Below are 18,796 nucleotides of genomic sequence, written 5' to 3'. Positions count from 1 at the left end.
TCCCCTGAAAATAAGACCTAGCACATCTTTGGGAGCAAAAATTAATATAAGACACTGTCTTATTTTCGGGAAAACAGGGTAGATAGGATACACACACACACACAAACACACACACAGTCCCTGTCCTCAAAGACCCACACCCAATTAGTGTCATGTTCCTTCTCTGCACTTTCCTCTTCTGCCCTCCATCAACCCAAATCCTACCCCATCCTATGAGACCCAGCTCCAGTTCCACCTGACCCAAGCCACAGTGAATTCCTGCCACTTCTGAAATTTGGTTTCACTTATATCACAGATTTGATGAAGTGAATGTCATCTCCCTGGTTAGACTTGAGCCTCCTAAGGACAGAGAACATTGTTAGAATTTTCCAGAGAGAAACCACATCAGCGGTTTATATCAGACCAAGCTCAGGCCAAGCCCTAACCTTAACTGAAGGACAATCTCCACTGACAGTACAGCGCCTGGCCCCCTGCAGATAATTTATAAATTTTGTTGTAGCAAAGACTCTACAACTTGTCAGTAGGCAGGAATAATATGAAAATTGAGAGGTTAAAGATGATCAAACAAAAATCAAAAAGGAGCTGAAACCGGTTTGGCTCAATGGATAGAGCGTCGGCTTGCAGACTGAAAGGTCCAGGGCTTGATTCCGGTCAAGGGCATGTACCTTGGTTGCGGGCACAACCCCAGTAGGGAGTGTGCAAGAGGCAGCTGATAAATGATTCCCTTTCATCGATGTTTCTAACTCTGTCTCTCTCTCTTCCTTTCTGTAAAAAATCAATAAAATATATTTTAAAAAGTCAAAAAGGATTTGACTCATGCCTTGCCTCTTCCCTCCTCTTAGGTGAAATAAAGTCACACTACCTTTTCTCACTCCTGCCTGGGAGCTTCCTTGTTAACTTCCCCTGGGCCCCCATAATTACCAACCAGCCTTCAAGCCTGGCCTCTCCTCTTTCTTTGAGCACATTTCCTAAAGTCTCTGGGATGACTCAAGGTAAGTGCTATTGTTCGATAATCCTCAGTGTTTACTCTATGTAGTAATACCTCCTTGTTTTGCTTGTATTTCCAAATAAGGTGTGGAGCCAAGAGCTCCAGTGGTCTGGGAAAATACCTTCCCTCCTGTGGTTCCTGTTTCTCAAACCCTCTTGGACCTGAAGTCCTGAAGGTCTTCCATCAACCCAGCTCCCTCTCCTTCAGACTGGAGTAACTAAGCCACTTCCTGACAAACAACAAGGAAGCCTGGTCTGACCCACTGCTCCGGTGTTTCTGGCAAGAGAGTATAGCCTCTCCTCCTTGGTCATGTCTACTTCCCACCTTATATAAAGTGGAGGAAATTGTAAACAGAGTGAGGACAGGACAAGTTCCCAGGCAACACCACCACTATGGTGATACTGTGTGCCAAGGATGGGAGCGGGAACACACACAGGAGAAAACAGTCTATGTTCTCCTCTCTTCTGCCAACCCTGCATCCTCATTTCCTACCAGATATTAAGCTAGTAGAGTCTCTGAAAGGTATAAGGAAATTCAAAGGAGCAAAAAGGCTTAGGGAAGAAATCATAACACATTGAGAGGTACGGAGGTGGGAGGGAGGAGGGGAGGGAACAAGTATAGTTGCCAAGTCATCAGTTACTTCTAATGTTCTTAAGAATGCTTCATATCTTTTGTTTGGCCAATTTTACCTCCCAGATTCCCGTAAAGCACATGATCCAACCTGTTACCTAACAAAGCTAGCGTCACTTACCTGTTCTCACCCTCAAATGGGAACACTGGCCTAGGATTAAAGCACAAACTGACAAGCCAAATACAGTGGCCTGAGTCGTCGCAAGAAGTCCAGAGCCTCTATCTGGGAACCTTCCACACCTTCTTCAAGCAACTTACAGCAGCACCAACAGTCACAATGAAAGTTCTCATCTCTTTTCTCCTGTTGCTGGCATTAATGCTGATGTCCATGGTCTCTAGCAACCCAAATCCAGGTAAATAAAATTAATTTTCTATAAAAGTGGGAAGGGTTGCCGAAACCGGTTTGGCTCAGTGGATAGAGCATCGGTCTGCAAACTGAAAGGTCCCATGTACATTGGTTGCGGGCACATTCCTGGTGTAGGGTGTGCAGGAGGCAGCTGGTCAATGTCTCCCTCTCATTGATATTTCTAGCTCTCTCCTCTCTCTTCCTCTCTGTAAAAAATCAATAAAATATATATTTTTTTAAAAAGTGGGAAGGGGAGGCAGAGAGGAGAATGTAGGGGGTGGGGGGGGTCCTGCATTAAAATGTAGCTCCTTTTAGCTACAGGATTTGAGGTAAGTTTGCCTATCTCAATACCTATTTCCTTATTTACAAAAGGGAGAAAACTGGCCGAAGCTGGTTTGGCTCAGTGGTAGAGCGTCAGTCTGCGGACTGAAAGTTCCCAGGTTCGATTCCAGTCAAGGGCACGTACCTTGGTTGTGGGCACATCCCCGGTAGGGGGTGTGCAAGAGGCAGCTGGTCAATGTTTCTCTCTCATTGACGTTTCTAGCTCTCTATCTCTCTCTCCCTTCCTCTCTGTAAAAAATCAATAAAATATTTTTTATTTTTTTTTTAAAGGGAGAAAACTGTACTTATATCCAACCAGTGTTGTGAGTGTCAAATGATATAGTGTTTATGAAAATGTCTGAAACTGTAGCTGGCAAAGAAAAATTTTTTTAATTAGCTCAACAAAGATCTGGTCTCTTACATCTCCCCCAATTCCTCTTCCAGCAAAGTAATGAATTTTCCCACAACCAATCTTGGTGGCAGTGGTATAAAGGTGTTGAGGGCAGTTGTACACTTATAGAAAATAAGGAAGTCCTTGCTTATATTCTTTATAGTGCACCAGACAACCCACCAACAATTATAATGCGATTTAATGGCAAAGTAATAAACTAGAAAAATCATACCCCCAGATAGTATCTATATTTGAAAAGCTAACCATACCAATCCCTGTTCTAACAGCTCACCTTTTGAAACAGCTCTTGATTAGGGTTGTTTGTTTGTTTGTTTGTTTGTTTGTTTTTAAATATATTTTCATTGATTTTAGAGAGGAAGGGGGAGGGAGAGATAGAAAAATCAATGATGAGAGATAATCACTGATTGGCTGCCTCCTGAACGCCCCCTACTGGGGATCAAACCTGCAACCAGGACTTGTTCCCTTGCCCGAAATGGATTCTGAGACCCTTCAGTCCACAGGCCTATGATCTATCCACTGAGCCAAACCGGCTAGGTCTTGGTTACGGTTTTTTTTAAAACAGTTCCAATCATCCAGCTCTTAGCAGAACAACCATGCAGAAGAGCTCATCCTCATGGATGTTTCTACCTGAGAGTATCATCTCCCCAAGGGCTACTTTGAGTGAAATAGCTTTGTTACATACTCAGTCTTAACTTGGTCCTAAAATCAAGAGTCTAACTCCAGCTCTGGCCAGTTTTGCTCAGTGGTTGGAGTCTTGGCCCATGGCCAAAGGGTCATGGGTTCAATTCCCAGTCAAGGTCAGAAACCTAGGTTTCTTGTTCCCCAGCCCCGGTAGAGGTAGGTGCGTCTCATGTCTCCCTCCAGTCTATGTTTCTCTCTCTCTCTCTTTCCCCCTCTTCCATCCCTTCCACTTTCTCTAGAAGTAAATCAATGGAAAAAATATCCTCCAGTGAGGATTAACAAAATAAAAGAATCCGACTCCACCCCAATTTCTTCTTCCTTAGAGAGAGGAGCTTTCTGGAGGCTCCTGGGCCCCATGGCTTAGCCCACCATTCTGGAAAAGAAGGTTTTTCCATTAATATGACAGACACCAAGGTTAGAGTCCTCACCTAGAGTCCTCAGCCTGAATTTAAAGCTCCAGCCATGCCCTGGCCATTTTTGCTGAGTGGACAGAGTGTCAGCCTGAGGACTGAAGGGTCCTCGGTTTAATTCCAGTCAAGGGCTCATGCTTGGATTGCAGGCTCAATCCTGCAGAAGGCAGCCAATCAATGATTCTCTCTCATCATTGATGTTTCTAACTATATCTCCTTCTCCCTTCCTCTCTGAAATCAATAAAAATATATTCAAAAAAGGAAAAATAATTACAAAACTCTAGCCACAACCTGCCTTTCCAATCCACCCCCTCCACTCACTACCAAATGTTCTATGCTTCACCTAAACTAGTCTATTGTCTGTTCCCTAAAAAGGTCTTATGAGGCTCTAGCTGGTTTGGCTGAGTGGATAGAGCATCAGCCTGTGGACTGAAGGGTCCTGGATTTGATTACAGTCAAGGGTACCTAGGGTTGTGGGCTCAATCCCCAGTAGGGTGCATTCAGGAAGCAGAAAATCAATGATTCTGTCTCATCATTGATCTTTCTATCTCTTTCTCTCTCCTTTCCTCGCTGAAATCAATATATATTAGAGATCCGGTGCACAAAATTTGTGCATGGGGGGAAGGGGAGCCCCTCAGCCCAACTTGCAATGACACCAGCATCTCTCGCCCGGACTCAAGCCTGAGGCCCCTTCCCTCCCTTCCCCTTCCTCTGCAAGGACGGGGTGCAGATGCTGGGCTTGCGTTGCCAGGGGTGATGCCACGAGCATCCCACCCAGGCCACTATGGGCTCTGCCATCTATGTTACAGAGTAACAGTTAATTTATATATTACTCTTTTATTAGATAGGATAAAAGGCTAACATGTCCCTCCTACACTCTGACCCATCGCTATGACGCACAATGCAGAAGCTGCCATGATGCACACAGAAAAAAAACAGCACTTTGTACCTGGCACCCATAAAGCAATATTCAGCTTCCCCCAGTGGGACACAGGCCCCACCATCACCCTGGAGCGACAGCCCACTAGATCATAGCTGCCACTGCGAAGACCCCATGGTGCAAAATGCAGCCCATAGCCCAGCCCAGCCTGGAAACAATTGCTGTGGATGCCTGGTAATGACATCACGTAGCAATACCTGGCTTCCTCTCCCTAGCGACCTGCTTCCTTGGAGTTCCAGGAACATAGGAGAAAACATTTTACACTTCAACCAAATGTCTGTGAAGCGTTTTCCCGTGCCTCATCTCATTTGATCCTCACAGAGGTCCTGAGTAGATAGATAGGAGACTCAGTAGAATCCTATTTTCTTTTCAATAGCTGGAAAATGGAGATTTAGAAAGTTTAGAAACTTGACCCAACTGAAAAGAAGTAAGAAATGGTGCACCATAAAATTACCTGAAAGAAAATTTGGGGTGCTTCACTGGGCTGGAAAAAGTTTAGCTAAATCAGAAAGCAGGTCTAATTAAGCAAGTTTATTATATATATTTGACTATAATAAGTTGACTCACACATATGCACAATACATATAAAGCTCTCACTGGCGCCAATCTCATGCTTGTGTTTCCATCTGTCATTGTCGATCATGAATTTGGTTGACACTTTTATTATAGAGAAAGGGCAAATAGCGATATTAAAATATTTCTTCTAATTAATCTCCTTTCAATGTGCATAAATTGGTGCACCGGGCCACTAGTATCCTCTCTAATGGAGTGGGGATATGCAAATTGACCATTATACAATTACAAATATGGTGGCGACCATAAGATGGCAGTACCCAGTCCCCTCAGCCCCTCTGGAGTTTCCCAGTCCTTTCAGCCCCACTGTGGGGGTGGTAGGTGTGCATTGGGGCCAGACCCACCCTCAGCCCCCCAGCACCCCAGGGTCGGCCCAAGGCACAGGCAAGCATCAGATGTCAGCTGCCCAGCCATCATGGCCACCCATGGCTCAGGTAACCATGGCCGGCCGAGGTTTGCACTGCCAACAGTGGCAGCAGCAGAGGTATGATGGGGGCATCACCTTCCCCTGATTGCCAGGTTGCCTTCTACCCCTGAGGGATCCCGGACTATGAGAGGTGGCAGGCCCAGCTGAGAACCCCCCATTCCAGTGCATGAATTTTCATTCACCAGGCCTCTAGTGTGTGTGTGTGTGCGTGTGTGTGTGTGTGTGTGTGCGCGTGTGTATAATAAGAGTGATATGCAAATTGGCCATCACTCCACTACACCCACAAACCACGCCCACCATCCCCATGCACCAGCCAATCAGAGCGAACATGCAAATTAACCCCAACAAGATGGCTGCCGCCACAGAGAACAGGAGGGAGGCTTGGAGAAAGCCAAGCTTTCCACACACCCAGGCCTCCACTCAAGCTTTCCATACACCAAGCTTTCCACACACCCAGGCCTCCACTCAAGAATACAAAGTTTTAATTATATCAATAGAAGATAAATCCCAAGAAAAATGGCAGCAGCCACAGAGCTGGAGTGAACAGGCTGGGGTTTCCCCCGGTAATGGAGAAAGCCAAGCTTTCCACCTGCCCTGGACGGCCTAGGCCTCCACTCCAGGCTACAAAGTTTCAATTATAGAAGGTAAACAAATCCAAACAGAAATGGTGTCAGCCATGGCGCGATTAGGGGACTTAGCTCCGCTCCTGGCTACAAAGTTTCAATTATAGAAGGTAAATAAATTCCAGATACCAGGGCCTCCACTTGGGTTACAGGGGGTGTGTAGCTGGCCTGAAAATCACCACAGGCCCCTCGCTGAGGCTGCCCCACGGCCCAAGGGAACCCTCACCCTGATCCTGGACACCCTTCAGGTGTTGCATGCGTGATCCCCATCCCCAGTCAAGGCACATGAGTGAGGCAACCAATTGATGTGTCTCTCTCACATTGGCCTCTGTCTCTCTCTCTCTCTCTCTCTCTCTCTCTCTCTCTCTCTCTCTCTCTCTCTCTCTCTCTCCCCCCCCCCATCTTCTCCCTCCCCTCCACTCTCTCTCCAAAAAAAAAAAAAAAAAAATCAATGAAAAATATCCTCAGGTGACACTGCAACATTCTTACAAAGTAAACAAAAAGAAATTTGTTCACATACTATGGTTATCATTATATAAAGAAAATCATAAGCAAGAAAAATACCAAAGTACCAACAGTTGGTAAGAATAACAATTTCTTTTTTTTAATATATTTTATTGATTTTTTTACAGAAAAGAAGAGAGATAGTTAGAAACATCAATGAGAGAGAAACAACAACCAGCTACCTCCTGCATACCCCCAACCGGGGATGTGCCCGCAACCAATGTACATGCCCTTGACCGGATCGAACCTGGGACCTTTCAGTCCGCAGGCTGACGTTCTATCCACTGAGCCAAGCTGGTTTTGGCAGAATAATGATTTCTTTATTTGAACTTTTAAAATTTTCTCTAATGTAGTTATATCATATTACATTTACAATGAAGAAAGAAAAAGAAAAAAACTTTCAACGAAGAGATCCAAACAAGTTTCCTCTGGCTCTAATATTTTGGGGCTTTTCCCTGGAACTAGGAGAAGTCAGGAAAGAATAAAATGTTAGAAAAGTTTACATGGCAGGGGCTATGCCTGTTTAAATTACTTTTAACAGCATGTAAAAACATTTAAAAACCAGCACGTGAGGAAATGATGCAACACCCTCCTTCTGGTGGTAGAAAGGGCACAAGTCTGGGAAACAGGAGACCTGAACTGAACCAGATGATCTCTAAGGGCCCTCTTTATACAACCTATCCACTCACTTATAGAATAAATATCTACCAAGTGCCTGCCATGTGTCAGGAACATGTAACTGGATGACTACTTAGCTACTGGTTCAGAGTCTACTGGTTCAGAAGGGGGGAGGTGGGGAATTTAGTTTGCTAGGGCTGCCACCGTAGCAAAATACTGTTTCACGGTTCTAGAAGATAGAAGTTGTTTTGGTTTCTTATAAAGCCTCTCTCCTAGGCATGCAAATGGACCTCTTCTTGGCCATTCCTCTGTACACATTCATCCATAGTGTTTCTTTATGTGTTCAAATCTCTTCTTATAAGGACCCCAGTCAGATTGGATTAGGGCCCACCAAAAATAACTTCATTTTAACTCACTCCCCTCTTTAATGGCCCTATCTCCAAATACAGACATTCTGAGGTATAATACTAAGAGTTAGGGTTTCAACAAGAATTTTGAGAGGGAAACAATTCTATTCACAACAGATTTCAAACAAAAAACTATAATTGTGTAAAAATAGAGCTGCACTCAAATATGATGGTAACCATGTAAAGTAATAATTAATTCTGACAGCAATAGCCAAAAGTACTACAGAAGATCATTACCCAGTCTTGTTCTAGCTCCAGAACCTCCAGTTTATATATAAACCGTCATCCTTGATTGTCATAAAAAAATATTTTAGTTATCACAAAATGGGAATAAAAAAGCACCAGGTGCCAAAACCGGTTTGGCTCAGTGGATAGAGCATTGGCCTGCGGACTCAAGGGTCCCAGGTTCAATTCTGGTCAAGGGCATGTACCTTGGTTACAGGCACAACCCCAGTAGGAGGTGTGCAAGAGGCAGCTGATCAATGATTCTCTCTCATTGATGTTTCTAACTCTCTATCCCTCTCTCTTCCTCTCTGTAAAAGATCAATTAAATATATATATATATATATATATATATATATATATATATATATATATATATATATATATTTTTTTTTTTTTTTATTTTTTTTTTTTTTTAAAGCACCAGGTGATAAAACATACCTGAATAGAGGCCAAAAGAGGAATGGCTTTTGATCCAGGGAAGCAAAGGTAAATGTCATATTTTTATAGTTAGACTGGGATTAGGTATTCAAATACCACAAACAGAGGTCAGGTGAAGATCCTGATGGGTTTATAGAATAATCTGCTCCTTCCTTAAGTTATGAGGATTTTATAGTGTGTGTTTGGCTGGGGAGAGAGGAAGAGAAGATGGTTTTGATTAAGCCCCATCTCTGTCCTCTCTTCCATTCAGAAGCCATTCTTTCTCTACTTACCTCCAGCTAAACTTTTCTCTAGGCTGGATTTTCAACCTCAATTCTTTATCTGTTTAAAATACTCTTCTCTTCAGTACTTGAGTTAAAATACTCCTAGACCCCTAAGTTTAAAAAGGAAAAGAAATGGAACTGAACTAAACTAGATAGCACAATGCTGGAGGACCATTTCTGTTGGCCCTTGCCCTTTCCAGATTCTGGAAGTGAGCTGTTTACTTTCAACAGGGGTCGCCAGAGGACAAAGGGACAAACGCCAGGCTTCTGGGAGGTGGCTCCAGGAAGGTGGCCAAGAATGTGAGTGCAAAGGTCAGTAACTCAGTCTCAACAGTGGTACACCATCGAGATACCCCAATCCTCTCCCTTGAGTCCCTGAGACGAATGCAGAAGTTAGCTGAGCTGACTCACCCATTCCCCTCTCCACCAGCCCACCTCATGCAGAGCTAATACTTGTTTTCTTCTGGAGTCTCTTAAGAAGGCTGACTCCTCTCTGCCTGCCAACTTTCCCTTATTTTTTCCCTAAGAACCCAGGGCCACCTTCCCAAAGCTTCCTGGAAGCTTCCTGGATCTTATTCTCAACCTTATTTTACTTACAGGTAAGACTAAAATCAGGCAAAATGGCTTGCTCCAGGTAAAGCAGCTACTGGAAGATATTGCCCTAGCCAATTGCTCAGTAGTTAGAGTGTCAGCCCAAAAACCAAAGGGAAGGCTGACACCTATGTCTTATTCCTAATTTTTTTAGTCTCCCTAATGATATCCTGCTGCCCTCTCCACACCTGCCACTAAATTCTTGCCAACACAGACCAGGAAAAAAATGCTCAGAAATCCTATATAATAAAAGCCTAATATGCAAAGCCAAACATGCCAGGAGTTTGACCGAGAGCTCAACTGGGGGGTGGGAGGGCTGTGCAGGACCAGCTGGCCAACTGCCCAAGGCCCCTCGCCCCAGCCGGCCCTGCCACCAATCATCACCCGTCCCCCCCAAATCAGGGGCAGGGCCAGCCAGCCAACCTCCCACATTCCCTCCTCCCACACCTACCCCCTCTCCCCCATCAGCCCGGCCCAATCAGCCCCAATCATGGCAGGCCTGCTGGACCCAACCCATGCACTAATTCATGCACCAGGCCACTAGTACATTTATAACTGGATATCTCCACTGTTCCATGTTGACCCTTTTCCCCATCCCATTGTAGTATTAAAAAAGCAAAGATGGCGAGTAAAGTCCTACTCTACTCCCTACTCCCATCTTAGCAGCAACCTTGTTATTTCAGATTGGTTCCTGAGAGCTCCTAAAAGAAAACTCATGGCAGTGCCCAGGCTTCCAAAGAAGCAGTGTCCCTGTGATCATTTGAAGGGCAATGTGAAAAAAAACAGTAAGTTTCAAAAGAATGAAACTTCTTAAACCAGAGTCACTCGGTGGAATCAACTAGGCATGAAGCAGGGGCTGAGAACAGACAATAGAGGTGAAATGAAGACCAGGATAAACATCTCAGCACTTTCTACTTGTGGAGAAACAGGAAGAGGAAGAAAAGCAGGATACAATTCTCCTAATACTAGAAAGGTTTAACCAAGTCTTAGATTTTCAAACTTAGATTATCAAAGTAGAGGAAGATTGGGAACCTGATCAGTGATTTCTGAAAATGACACCAGAGTCACATAAGCAGTGTGGCTTAGTGGTTGAAGGTTGTTGACCTATAAACCAGGAGATCACAGTTAGATTCCCAGTCAGGGCACATGCCCCGGTTGCCGGCTCAATCCCCATTACAGGGGCATGTAGGAGGCAGCCAATTAATGATTCTCATCATTGATGTTTCTATCTCTCCCTCTCCCTTCCTTTCTGAAATCAATTAAAAATATAATTTAAAATAGGCAAAATTAAACTAAATTATACATATATATATATATATATATATAGAGAGAGAGAGAGAGAGAGAGAGAGAGAGAGAGTAAAACAATAAAGAAAATAGTAGCCAGGCCAGTGTGGCTCAGTGATTGAGTGTCGCCCTTTGATTCTGGATCAGGGCACATACCTCCATTGTTGGCTTGACCCACAGTGGGGGAGAGAGGATGTGGGAAGCAGCCAATCAATGACCCTCTCATCATTAATGTTTTTATCTCTATTTCTCCCTTTCTCTCTGAAATAAATAAAAATATTTTTTAAAAGTAAATGCTTACTATAAAAGTCAGGGGGAAAGAGAGAATAGTGATCAGAAAAGGAGGGGGATGATGCCAATATTCTATTTCTAGGCCTGGGTTATAGTTTCATGAACATCTGCTTTATAACTATTTATTGAACTGAACATATAAGTTTTTATGGACTCCTATATAATATAAGCCTATATAATAAAGCCTAATGCTTCGTATCCGGTCGTCCGTTCAACCAATCAAAATAATATGCTAATAATATGCTAAGGTCACTCAACCGCTCACTATGACATGGACTGACCACCAGGGGGCAGACAATAGATTGGTTGACCAGTTGCTATGATGTGCACTGACCACCAGGGAGAAGATGCTAACAATAGAATAGCTTGCTGCTGGGATCTGGCTGGTTGGGACTGAGCTAGATAGGCTAGACACACCCTGAAGCACTCCTGCAGTCCCTTCCCAGCTGGCCAACCTCCTGCATCCCTCTCTGGCCCCAATTATGCACCAGTCGCCTGGCCAGCACCTTCTCACAATCCAGGAACCCTCGAGGGATGTTGAAAAGCAGTTTCAGCCTGATCTCACAGGCCAGGCCGAGCTACCCCACTGGTGCACGAATTCATTCACTGGGCTTCTAATATATGTATAATATTTTGTAATAATAAAATATGCTGAGACCGATTTGGCTCAATGGATAGAGTGTCAGCCTGGGGACTGAAGGGTCCCGGGTTCGATTCCAGTCAAGGGCATGTACCTTGGTTGCTGGCATATCCCCAGTAGGGGGTGTGCAAGAGGCAGCTGATCGATGACTCTCTCTCATCGATGTTTCTAACTCTCTGTCTCTCTCCCTTCCTCTCTGTACAAAACCAATAAAATATATATATATTTTTTTAAAGATTAGTTTTAAAAAAAAATATTTGCTAAAGGTGCAAAGCAAAACAATATATACTGGTATGGTATAATCTCATTTTTATGTTTTTTAAGGATTTATTTATTCTTGTTGTTGTTGTTAATCCTCACCTAAGGATATTTTTCCATTGAATTTTAGAGAGTGTGGAAGGAAGGGGGAGAGACAGAGAGAAAAAGAAACATCAATGTGAGAGAGACACATAGTTTGATTGCCTCCCACATGCGCTCCTACCTGATTGAGCCAAATTGGCTAGGGCTCATTTTTTTTTTAAATATATTTTATTGAGTTTTTACAGAGAGGAAGAGAAAAGGATAGAGAGTTAGAAACATCAATGCCAGAGAAACATCAATCAGCTGCCTCTTGCACACCCTCCACTGGGGATGTGCCCACAGCCAAGGTACTTGCCCTTGACTGGAATCGAACCTGGGACCTTTCAGTCCACAAGCCCATGCTCTACCCACTGAGCCAGACTGGTTTCAGCTCGTTTTTATTTTTTAAAGTAAACTTAATAGTTTACATACAAAAAGATATGGGAGACTATATAGTAAAATATTAACAGCAGTTTGTTCTAGGGAATGGGGAGTGGAATTGGGGGAATTTAAATTTTTTTTTGATATTTTTTAAATTATTTTCCCCTGGATAGTCTTACTTTTGTAATTTTAAAAGCTCTCATAAAAAATAAATTTTAAAAAATTTTAACACTATTGTCTCCCCTTTATTTCCACCCTAGATCGCCAAAGGCACCACAGGAAGCCAAACAAGCACTACAGAGCCTGCCAGCAATTTATCAAACGCTGTCAGCTAGCAAGCTTAACTCTGCCTCTATAGGAGCTCTGAGAGCCCTCTCTCCCAATGAAACATTCTTAGTCAAAAGAGAATGCTCTTCTCCCACCTCAATTCCCTCTCATTGTCCCCACTCCCTAAATCATTCCAGGGTTCTCAAAAAGCATTTTTCCCAAGATTATTTTGATTATTGCTCCCTCTAGTGCTTTCTCTTGTGTTTTCCTGTACCCTCTCATAATTCAGGCTTCATTTAAACTTAATTACCTGAAAGAAATCAGAAAACCCTGACTCCCTAGCTGGTTCCATCTGACCTTAAATACAACCAGGAAAATAGCAAACAGAAGCCAAGAAATATTTTTTTATGTTTAGAGCCCAGCAGATGTGGCTCAATGGTTGAGGGTCAACCTATGTATGAACCAGGAGGTCATGGTTTGATCTGGGTCAAGGCACATGCCCAGGTTCCAGGCTAGATCCCCAGTGGAGGGCATGCAGGAGGTAGCCGATCAATGATTCTCTGTCATCATTGATGTTTCTCTCTCTCCCTCTCCCTTCCTCTCTGAAATCAATAAAAATATACTTTGAAAAGAGTGTAATAGGTCAAAATCATTTCTTGCTAAAGAGGTCTAGCAACTCACATTTAATCTAAATGACCCACTTTACCCTGTTCACTATAAACTCAACCCAGATTCTACATCTACACATACTTCTTCCAACCAAACAGATCTTTTCCAATCTCTCTCTCTCTCTCTCTCTCTCTCTCTCTCTCTCTCTCTCTCTCTTTCCTGTCAAATTTTTCATTCTTTTACTCTTTCAACAAATCTTTCTGAGGTAAGAGCTAAGTAGGACAAAGAAAACAAGTATAGCAATGAATCAGACATGGTCTTATCCTATCTAATAAAGAGGGAATATGCAAATTGACAATCACACCCTCACAAAGATAGTGGCGCCCACAGCCAATAAGGAGGGAATATGCTAATTGACTGTCACACCCTCAAAGATGGCAGCACCCACAGCCACAAGATGGCGACACCAGTCCCCTCAGCCCTGCCACAGTGGCAGACGCATACCACTTGCCTCTGGAGTTCCCCTGTCCCCTCAGCCCCCCCAGGCACACAGGGCCAGCCCAAGGCATAGGCAAGCCTCAGATGGTGGCTACCCAGCCGATGCCCAAGGCACAGGCAAGCCTTGGATATTGGCTGCCCAACTGCCCAGGGCTGGACCAAGGCACAGGAAAGCCTCAGATGGCAGCTGCCCAGCCACCCAAGGCCACCCAAGGCTCAGGTAACCAGGGCCAGCTGAGGTTTATGCCGCCACAGTGACAGCAGCAGAGGTGTGATGGGGGCATTGCCTTCCCCTAATTGTTGGGTTGCCTCCTGCCCCTGAGGGCTCTCAGACTGTGAGAGGGGACAAGCCGGGCTGAGGGACCATTCCTCCAGTGCATGAATGCACTGGGCCTCTAGTCTATAATAATTATAATATGCTAATTAGACCAGATAGCTTAACAACCTTCCAGATGTCATTTCAGATATCCTTCCAGATAAAGCTGCCAGGCTGAGGCAGAGGTGGTTAGAGGAAATCAGGCAGCCAGGCAGGTGAGCAGTTAGGAGCCAGCAGTCCTGGATTTCAAGAGGGTGCAGGCAAGGCTGAGGGACTTCTCCACCTCCCCCCATTCATGAATTTTGTGCACCAGGCCTCTAGTTAAAGATAATATAGGTCTAAAAAACTATATACTAGGTAATTTCCTAGTATATAGAACACTTTTAGGATTTGTGGTTGTTATCATCATCATCATCATCAAGGGTCACTGTACTCTGTGAGTTTCCAAACTAGTACAGAAGACATATATGCAGAACCATAGATTCAGAGCTAGAGAGATAGTGTGGGAGATCTCAAATACCATTGAAAAGGGTTTCAAGCTGTACAAATAAGAGGAAGTCATTCATTTTTTTAACATGGGAGTGAAATTAGAATGATAATATTGGGTCGGCAGCTAAGTAATTGCGGATTTTTTAAGGAAAATCAAAGACAATTTTTTCATGGAACTAAATAACTTTATTCTGTAATGTATTGCCCATTTTGATCAATGACCTTTTGCCATCTTTCAGGCAGCATCATAATCCCACGTTCAAAAAACTTCTGGTTTTTATTAGCAAAAAACTGAATCAGGTACGATTTGACATCATCATCATTATTGAAATTTTTACCATTCAAGGAGTTTTGTAAAGATCGAAACAAAAAGTAATCAGATGATGCAAGGTCAGGACTAGATGGTGGATGTGGCAAAACATCCCAACCAAGCTCCATTAATTTTTGCCGAGTGACCAAAGATGTGTGTGGCCTTGCATTGTCATGATGGAATACAACACCTTTTCGATTTGTCAATTCGGGCCGCTTTTCTTCAACTGCATTGTTTAATTTTGTTAGTTGTTCAATGTAGACATCAGAATTGATCGTTCGGTTGGGTGGTAAGAGTTCAAAGTAGACAATTCCTTTGTAATCCCACCAAACTGATAACAAAACCTTCTTTTGATGAATATCAGCTTTTGATGTTGTTTGAGTTGGTTCACCTGGCCTGCTCCACGATCTTTTCCGCTTGATATTGTTGTAAACAACCCATTTTTCATCGCCAGTTATCAGTCGTTTTAAAAACGGATCATTTTCATTACGTTTCTTTAGCAAATCGCAGCTGCTAATGCGTTGCGTTAACTGTGATTCTTTCAGTTCGTGAGGAACCCATGTATCGAGTTTTCGAACATAGCCAAGTTGTTTTAAGTGATTTTCAATGCATGTATGTGATACATGAAGCTTCTCTGCAATCTCACGTGTTGTACTGTGACAGTCCGAATTGATTATTGCTTTGATTAGGGCGTCATCAACTTCAACTGGACGACCAGAGCGTTTTTCATCTTTGAGTGAAAAATCACCAGAACGAAATTTGGCAAACCAATTTTGACACTGCCATTCTTTTAAGGCTTCGTCACCATAAACAGCACATAACCTTTTATGAGCTTGTGATGCGTTTTTCCCTTTGCGGAAATAAAAAAGCAAAATATGACGAAAATGTTCCTTTTGATTTTCCATTTTTCAACGAATGCCAAACGAAAACTACAAAACAGATCAAAAAACTTTTTTTACTGATTAACAGCTGGATAGCCAACTATCAAATAAAAAAATGTGTTTTACATTTGTACTATGTCTGCAAACCTAAAAATTCAACTGAAGCCATATATGCGTGGAACCCGCAATTACTTAGTTGCCGACCCAATATAAGGAAATTAAGCTGGCAACTACTTGAAAGTATAAATAAATTAGAAAAGATTATTACTACAGTATAGAGACAGCTTCCCCCTCTGATCCTTTCCTCAAACATCAGAAGGTGATGGGAAAAAAGGAACACCCATCCATGATCTGACTTCTGTCATCCCAAAGGACTAAGTTGGATGCTGCCTTATGAGAAAACAAAAACAAAAGCATTTTAACTGAGTGGTGAGTAGGGTGGGGCTCTATTTATGACACAAGAGGGCAAGCCCCTCCCCTCTGGTAGAAGAGTGGTAGGCAACCAACCTCCTCCTGTTTCTAACCCACAGGAGTTGGGGCCAGCAGTGGCCAGCCCACTTGCCAACTGCCTAAAAAAGACCAGGAATGCCAGGATAAAGGAGTGGAACCCAAAGAGAGGTGTCATCATGAGGAATCAATGAGGCATCTGTGACAAAGGAGGCCTGGTGGGGGCCAGAAGAATGAAGCCTGGGAGAACCACATCTCCCATGATGGAATTAACAACAGTGGATCCAGGTCCTAAGTCAGTATCTAAACCTGACTGGGAACCTGAACCACACCAGATACCTATCACCCAGCCAGAGCCTGACCCAGAAAAGACACCCACAGCACAGCCAGCATCTAAGACTCAGCAGGGACCCAATACCCAGCAGGAGCCTGCTTCCCAGCAAAGACCCCTCACTCAGCAGGAGTCCCTTGCCCAACATGAAGCTGAATCCCAGCAAGAAACTAGAGCCCAACAAAAATCTGCTTTACAGCAAGAAATCCTTGCCACACAGGAACCTGCACCACAGCAATCACCTCCCACCCAAAAGGTGCCCTTCACTCCAGAGGGAGCTGCCTCACAGCCAGGACCTGGGACAGAAAAAGAATCTACATCTCAACAGGAGCCAGAATTGGAAGAGGAATATGTGGCTCATCCAGCACCTGGCCCACCAGAGCCATCTCTAGCACAACAAGAAGCTGGATCAACACCTCCTTCCCAAACTGAATCTATGTCCCAAGAAAAAGCAGGACAGTCAGACCATACAGGCCAGCAAACGGCCCCAGACAAAACCCAGCAGGGATCTTTGACCGAGTGGGGATTTCTATCAAAACTTCATGAACTATCCATACAGAGGCCAGCCTCCGAGTGGAAGACATTTCTTGAGTGGATCACAGATTTTGACTCAGAATCAGAATCGGGGTATCCATTTTTTGAGACCGATTCACCAGCCATGAAGGATGGAACAATGAGCCAGGGGATGAAGTTGGACCCCAAGGAGAAGCCTGGTTATGAAGAGATGTCAGGAAGTGGTGGGACATCAGCCCAGGGCACGCAAACCAGCAACCAGAATCACAGACACTCCTGGGACTCGGGTGAGTTGCGCTTAGATGAGAGTCTCCTAGGGATGGTTATTCATTCAGTCAAGAAGTACTGGGACCCTCTATCCCGGGAGCAAGCCAGTGCCTTTCCCTTCCCTCGTCCCTTCCCCCAGCATGTCACCTTTAGCTTCCTCACTCCCAAACTCCACACACCCTTCCTTTACCCTATAATTTAAAACATTTTTTAAATAGAAAAAAAACAACTAGGAGCTGCCTATCTCAGGTCAGCTCAGGTGATTCCTCAAAGGTTCTGTGAAACAAAGATCAACAGCCCCATTTGATAGATGAGGAAGCCGAGGCCTTGAGATGTAAAGGATCTGACACGAGGGGGTGGCAGTAGGAAGTCAGGCTAGGATTCAAAGCCAAGGAGTCTGCCTTTCTTCCAAGGATTTGAGGCAAATCAAAGTGTGAAAAGGTCCTGAGCTAGGGGCCAGAACAACTACGAAGCCTGCCAGTATTCATCCATCCCTCCCCAAACCCACTGAAGCACAATCTGGGGGCAAACACTGGAGTGTGCACCAGAGACACAGGCTGAATGGGGCGCCTTACCCTCAGGGAGTTTCCATCCCGACGAGGCCCCCGTCTGTGCCTTAGCCATCCTTGAGCTGTCGGATCTTCCCTCCGCATCAGGACACTTGCTCTCCTTCCCAGGCTGGCCCCCCAGAGAAGTCCCAGTCCAGCCAGGCCTGAAGGCCTTATGGGTTGTGTTCTGGAAGGGAGAGCCTAGGAGAGGAGCTGGGGTCTGCCAAGTCCCAGACAAGGTTGGGGCAAGAGGAAGGCAGAATTGGGGGTAGTGGAGGGGAGAGTGATGGCTGCCTGCCCTCCCCTCCTCTGAAGCAGTGCGAGGAGGGAGGAGGGTGTATCTCCCCTTCCCATTCTCTAGGCTCCAAAGCCCTGCCAGGCAGAAGCAGGCATCAGGTTTTCTCCCCGGAATGAGGGGTTGTTTATTGAAGTAGCCGGAGCAGGGAAACTTGCAGTCCCACTCCAGAAGCTGAGGGCGGCACGGGCACTGGTGGCCCAGCCCACAGGCCTAAACACACACACACACACACACACACACACACACACACACACACGCGCGCGGCGGGGGGAGGGGGAAGGGGGACTGGCTTGTCCCTCTCAGAGATGAGAGGGTAATTGGTGTCATTGCCAAGGCTGGTGGTAGGCCTTAGGAGGGTGGGAAGGAGGGGTGGGATGGAAAGAGAGGGAGAGAGGGTTCCAGGCGTCTTTCCGGTGCTGAGGGTGAAGAGTTGTGTCTCTGAGGCCCCCAAGCCGCCGGAGCGACCAGGCCGCCTCTCCTGAAGCGCCCAAGCGCCGTTGAGTGTGTGCGCATGCGGGAGCCTCGAGCCGCCACTGTTTCCCGCCTTTTTCCGGGCGCGCGCCTCTCCAGCCGCCGCCCCTCCCTGCCCCCGGGGCGTCTTGGGGCTACTACGCAGGCGCCTAGTCCTCTCCTTGCTTCTCCCTCTCATTCCTGACGGAGAAGAGAAGGTAGAGCAGGGGTCTTCAAA

At 44.9% G+C, this 18,796-nt stretch overlaps 2 protein-coding genes and 1 long non-coding RNA gene across 18 annotated transcripts in view; 1 reads left to right on the top strand and 2 right to left on the bottom strand.

Annotated features, from left to right (window-relative positions):
• LOC118702294 (carcinoembryonic antigen-related cell adhesion molecule 1) overlaps positions 1–18,796 on the bottom strand; it is an 813,263-nt gene that overhangs the window by 143,558 nt on the left and 650,909 nt on the right. The gene's annotated exons all lie outside the window — the stretch shown is intronic.
• On the top strand, positions 1,665–13,098 carry CXCL17 (C-X-C motif chemokine ligand 17). Its single transcript, XM_036408200.2, has 4 exons — positions 1,665–1,971; positions 9,038–9,118; positions 10,081–10,182; positions 12,595–13,098. The coding sequence occupies exons 1-4, from the start codon at positions 1,896–1,898 to the stop codon at positions 12,690–12,692; spliced, it is 357 nt and encodes a 118-aa protein (XP_036264093.1). The 5' UTR covers positions 1,665–1,895; the 3' UTR covers positions 12,693–13,098.
• Positions 7,161–18,796, bottom strand: part of LOC118702348 — a 12,985-nt gene continuing 1,349 nt past the window's right edge. Inside the window, exon 2 of the long non-coding RNA XR_004982703.1 lies at positions 7,161–7,316. This is a non-coding gene — a long non-coding RNA (uncharacterized LOC118702348). The remainder of the gene's footprint in view (positions 7,317–18,796) is intronic.

Source organism: Pipistrellus kuhlii, unplaced genomic scaffold (assembly GCF_014108245.1).
Source record: "Pipistrellus kuhlii isolate mPipKuh1 unplaced genomic scaffold, mPipKuh1.p scaffold_m20_p_38, whole genome shotgun sequence".
Taxonomy (NCBI): Eukaryota; Metazoa; Chordata; class Mammalia; order Chiroptera; family Vespertilionidae; genus Pipistrellus; species Pipistrellus kuhlii.
This window is presented reverse-complemented; position numbering and strand designations above follow the sequence as displayed.

Coding starts and splice junctions, on each gene's coding strand:
- CXCL17 (XM_036408200.2), top strand. CDS start 1,896: ATGAAAGTTCTCATCTCTTTTCTCCTGTTGCTGGCATTAATGCTGATG. Junction 1,972..9,037: donor CTCTAGCAACCCAAATCCAG/GTAAATAAAATT, acceptor TACTTTCAACAG/GGGTCGCCAGAGGACAAAGG. Junction 10,183..12,594: donor GGGCAATGTGAAAAAAAACA/GTAAGTTTCAAA, acceptor TTTCCACCCTAG/ATCGCCAAAGGCACCACAGG.